The following is a 5,289-nucleotide window of genomic DNA, read 5'->3' on the forward strand; positions in this document are numbered from 1 at the left end:
GTGTGTGATGGGACAGTGTAGAGGGAGTTTCACTCTGTTTCTGACCCTGGGAAGTGTGATGGGACAGTGTAGAGGGAGTTTCACTCTGTGTCTGACCCCGGGAGTGTGTGATGGGACAGTGTAGAGGGAGTTTCACTCTGTGTCTGACCCCGGGAGTGTGCGATGGGACGGTGTGGAGGGAGTTTTACTCTGTGTCTGACCCCGGGAGTGTGTGATGGGACAGTGTAGAGGGAGCTTCACTCTGTGTCTGACCCCAGGAGTGTGTGATGGGACCGTGTAGATGGAGCTTCTCTCTGTGTCTGACCCCGGGAGTGTGTGATGGGACAGTGTAGAGGGAGATTCACTCTGTGTCTGACCCTGGGAGTGTGTGATGGGACAGTGTAGAGGGAGCTTCACTCTGTGTCTGACCCCGGGAGTGTGTGATGGGACAGTGTAGAGGGAGCTTCACTCTGTCTGACCCCAGGAGTGTGTGATGGAGCTAACCCTGGGAATGTGTGATCGGACAGTGTAGAAGGAGCCTCATTCTGTGTCTGACCCTGGGATCTTGCGATGAGAAGGTGTAGAGGGACCCTCATTCAGTGTCTAACTCTTGCTGCCCTGGGAATTCATGATCGGACAGAGCACTGAGATGCTTACTCTGTGTATGACTTATTCTGTGGATGGCAGGGAGTAGTTAACATATTGGCCAGGTCATCTCTTATATTTCCTCATAATTCTTTGGCAAGGATTTTTTTTGCAAGGTCATCTCTTAAATTTTGGCAATAAAGGACAAAATTATCTTATATTTCTTACATCTCTTATATTTCCTCATAATTTTTGATGGGAAGTTATATAAGCCCTTGAAATTACTTTCACTGGTCTATCCTGACAGGTTAATGGGACATTAATTCGGATTCCCATTTGTTTAAAATTTACAATCCTTAAAATTATATTAGAACCCTGTGACTGCCCATTCACCCTTGTATGCTGGGTTATATTGTCTTTGCTTCAAGCTGAGTAGTTCAGCCAACACTGAGGCAGGGAGCTCCCCCTGGTGTCTCGGATCAATATTGATCTCCAAGTTAATGAGTCTGAATCAGAAGTCACAGAGATCTTGCACTTGGTGTTGATTGCAGGCTCTTTGTGGTGGTTCATTGTTAAAACAGTGCACAGTCATGGAAGGCACCACCAAAATGCCTCTTCACCATGAAGGGTATCTTCAAAAGGTGATGCCTCAAATGGTGGTATCCATCATTGAGGACCCCCATCAGCCTCATCTCACTGCTACCATCAACGAGGAGGATCAGGAGACTGAACGCATACACTCAATGTTTTAAGAAGAGGTTCTTGCCTTCTGCCATCAGGTTTCCATAAGATCATTGGACATAGGAGCACAATCAGGTAAATCAGCCCATCAAGTCTGCTCTGCCACGTTCCTCTCAATCCCATTCTCCTTTGATGCCCTGACTAATCCAGAACCTATCAACCTGCACTTTAGATATACCCAATGACTTGGCCTTCACAAATCCCACAGATTCACCATCCTATGGCTAAATTAATTCCTCCTCATCTCTGCTCTAAAGGAACATCCCTCTATTCTGAGGCTGTGCCCTCTGTTCCTCGAGTCTCTCAGGACCGGAAACATCCTCTCCACATCCACTCTATCTAGACCTTTCAATACTCAATAGGTTTCATTGAGATTCCCCCGCTCCTGGACAAGGGGAAGAAACTGTTCCTGAAACATTGAGTGGGTGTCCTCAGGCTCCTGTACCTCCTCCCTGATGGTAGCAATGAGAAGAAGTCGTGCATTGGATGGTGAGAGTCCTTCATGATGGACTCGTGAGGCATCATCTTCTGAAGGTGTCCTCGATGTTGGGGAGGCTAGTGGCCATGATGGAGCTGGCCGAGTTTACAACCATCTGCAACTTTTCCCAATCCTGTGCATTGCAATGCTGCTCATCAGAATGCTTGCCCTGGCATTCTGGGGAGCAGCCATTCAGACCCCTGAATCACTCCAGCCTTGATTGGAAAACAGTGAGGTATCCTTAGTGCTCTAGTGACCCAGGTTCGATCCTGACCTTGAACGTGTGGAGCTTGTACACTCTTCCTGTGACTGTGTGTGTTTCCTCATGGGTGCTTCACTTTCCTCCCACACCCCAAAGGCATGTGGGTTGGTGGGTTAATCAGGCACCGTAAGTTGCTCATAGAGTCTGGGAGGTGTTGATGGGAGTAAGTTGTAGAACCAAGGAGTAATAAAAAGAGGGGTGATAAGTCCGATTACATTGTTTGTTTGGGAGCCAACATTGATCCGGTGGGCAGAATGACCTCTTCTATAATTAACTTTTAACTGGTATTGTATCTCCAGCCACCTACCTGGACAAACTTACATTGTGCACTAAATAATGGATTTCAGGTCAATGGAGATCCCCCCGCAAAGACATCTGCCCAATGACATCTATACAACATCTATCCAAGGGAGATCAGTCCAATGTTAGATCTATCCAGTGTTAGATTTGTCTAATAGATATCTACCCAATGGAGATCTACCAAATGGAGATATACCAGATGGAAATCCATCCAATGGAGATCTACCTAATGAAGATACACATACTGTAGACCTATCTAATGAAGAATTATCTAATGAAGATCTACCTAATGAAGACCAACCTAACGACGATCTACCTAATGGAGACCTACTTGATGAAGATCTACCTAATGGAGACCTACCTAATGGAGATCTACCTAATGGAGATCTATCTAATGGAGACCTACCTATAGGAGACCCATCCACCGCAGCTGTACACAATGAGATCTATCCAAAGAAATCCACCCAGTGGAGACCTACCCAATAGTCCATTGTTGAAAATCAGCAACAAAGTAAAAGGCGTTTTCTATCTGTTATTGACCATAAAACTATAAGACGATAAGACATTGATCCTTGATCCTGTTACATCAGGTGATCCCAGTGCTGGCTGACCCTGATCTTTGCTCTTTCATAGGTCTTGTACTTACTGGGTGCAATGCTGCTTTCGATGGCCTTGCAGTTGGACCGTCATGGGCTGTGGAATCTGTTGGGGCCGAGCCTCTTCGCTCTCGGAGTCATGGCCATTGCTTGGGTAAGACGCTGTTATTGGCCCATGGCTACTTGCCACTTCAGGCAACTCTGTTTCAGCCAATCAGAGGCCGGTCTGAGTTCTGAGTCCACCGTAAGTGGATGTACAACCATTTCATCACAAACGAGAACATCTGCAGATTCTGGAAATCTGAGCGACACGCACAAAATGCTGGAGGAGCTCAGCAGGCATCTATGGAAAAAAGTACAGTTGACGTTTCAGCCCGAAATATCGACTGCACTCTTTTCCATAGATGTTGCCTGGCCTGCTGAGTCACTCCAGCACTTTGTGTGTGTTGCCCATTGCATCAGATGGCTACACCAAGACTCCTGCTCACAGCATCAGTTCCCTGGGCCCTGAGATCTTTGGTTAGAGTCAAAGAGTACTACAGGACAGAAACAGGCCTTTTAGCCCATCTAATCCAGGATAATCTGGTCTTCTCTCTAGTCCCACCTGCCTGTACCCTAACCATATCCCTCCAAAGCCCTCTTATACACCTACCCAAAATGTTACAATTGAATCCACATCCACCTCTTCTGTTGGCAGCTCGTTCTATATTTGCACCACTCTCTGAGTGAAGAATCTCCCCCTTCGATTCTGCTTAAATATTTCACCTTTCACCCTAAGTCCATGACTGCTACTTCTAGTCTCACCCAACATCAATGGAAAAAGCCTGCTTGCATTTACTCTATCTCTGGAGTGAAGGAGGATGAGAGGAGACTTGATAGAGGTGTACTAGATGATAAGAATGGACAGCCAACGCCTTTTTCCCAGGACGGAAATGGCTAATACAAAGAGGCATAATTTTACGGTAACTGGAGGAAAGTACAGGGGGATTGTCAGAATTAGGATTTTTACACCGAGTCGCGGGTGCTTGGAATGCGTTGCCAGGGATGTTGGTAGCTACGTGTAAAATCAATCTGGCCCTCCATTTTACTGTCATCCATGTGCTTATCCATGAGTCTCCTAAATGTCTCTGATGTATTTGTCTCTACCACCACTCTGGCAGTGTGTTCCATGCACACTCTCCTCATAAAAAAACCCTACCTCCCTCTAGCACAGTGACCAGCTCCGCTCGCGGCCCTACCTCCCACCCCCTCCCTGAGAGGTTTAACAGCAAGCTGCACCCTTTCTTTTGCAGACGGTGCGGGCTATCCGGAGGAGGCACTGCTACCCCCCCACGTGGAAACGCTGGGTCTTCTACCTCTTCCCCGGCACGGTCATCGCTGCCTCCGCTGTGGCGCTCTACGCCTTCGTGGAGACCGAGGGGAACTACTTCTACATCCACAGCCTCTGGCACATGCTGATCGCTGGCAGCGTGGGCTTCCTGCTGCCTCCCAGCCCAAGGTCCCAGCGGGGCACAGCCACCTCCACAGGGGTCGTGCCGCTGCCCCGGAAGAGGGGCTGCGGCTACCGACTCTGCGTCAACGAGCACGAGGAGATGGGTCTGGTCGACCCAGGACTAGTCTCTGTCAACAGTATCTGCAGCAGCTGATGACCCTCCGGCCCCAGCTGAGCAGCAGCCGGACTCTCTTCCAGACCAGCAGAAGGAGGGGCAGGAGGAGGAAGGCGGTGGGCGCCTTGTAAATAAAACGAGCCCAGGGCAGGCGCCACACCGGGGGAACTGTCGATACCATGCTCGTCCACCCCAGACAAGGACTGCACCTCTTCGTCTTCTAGTTTACCTTCCACCGGGGAGTGCACATGGTCAAGAACTCTCTCAGAAGGAGCGTCTCAATAAAGATTCAAGATTCAAGATTGTTTAATGTCTATTCCTGTTCACAAGTGTAAAGGAGAACCAAATAATTGTTACTCCAGGGCCAATGCAGCACAAAAAAACACCAACAAGGGATAAAGAACACAATAAATATAAATACATAAGATAGTTTATATACATAGAATGATTGTATGTCCATAATGTGACACTATGCACAGGAGTGTCTGTACATAAGGTGACTGACAGGGAATGATAAAGTAGTGGTGGTTGGGGGTGTGGGGGTGAGTTAGTGGGTGGGGGTGTTGATCAGACTTGCTGACTGGGGAAAGTAACTGTTTTTGAGTCTGGCAGTCTTGCTGTGGATGCTACGTAGCCTTGTCCCTGAAGGGAGTGGGACAAACAGTCCATGAGCAGGGTGTGTGGGATCCTTGACATTACTGGCCCTTTTCCAGCACCTTTCTGTGGTGGGTAGGCTGTTGC

General features: G+C 48.2%; 1 protein-coding gene across 1 annotated transcript in view; it reads left to right on the top strand.

The window, feature by feature from the left end:
- tmem8b (transmembrane protein 8B) overlaps positions 1–4,642 on the top strand; it is an 83,083-nt gene extending 78,441 nt beyond the window's left edge. Inside the window, exons 13-14 of the mRNA XM_072257434.1 lie at positions 2,979–3,095; positions 4,234–4,642. Of these exons, the coding sequence (XP_072113535.1) occupies positions 2,979–3,095; positions 4,234–4,587 (471 nt within the window). The 3' untranslated portion in view covers positions 4,588–4,642. The remainder of the gene's footprint in view (positions 1–2,978; positions 3,096–4,233) is intronic.
- The last annotated feature ends 647 nt before the right edge of the window (positions 4,643–5,289 follow it).

The sequence above is a fragment of the Mobula birostris genome, chromosome 5 (assembly GCF_030028105.1).
Source record: "Mobula birostris isolate sMobBir1 chromosome 5, sMobBir1.hap1, whole genome shotgun sequence".
Taxonomy (NCBI): domain Eukaryota; kingdom Metazoa; phylum Chordata; class Chondrichthyes; order Myliobatiformes; family Myliobatidae; genus Mobula; species Mobula birostris.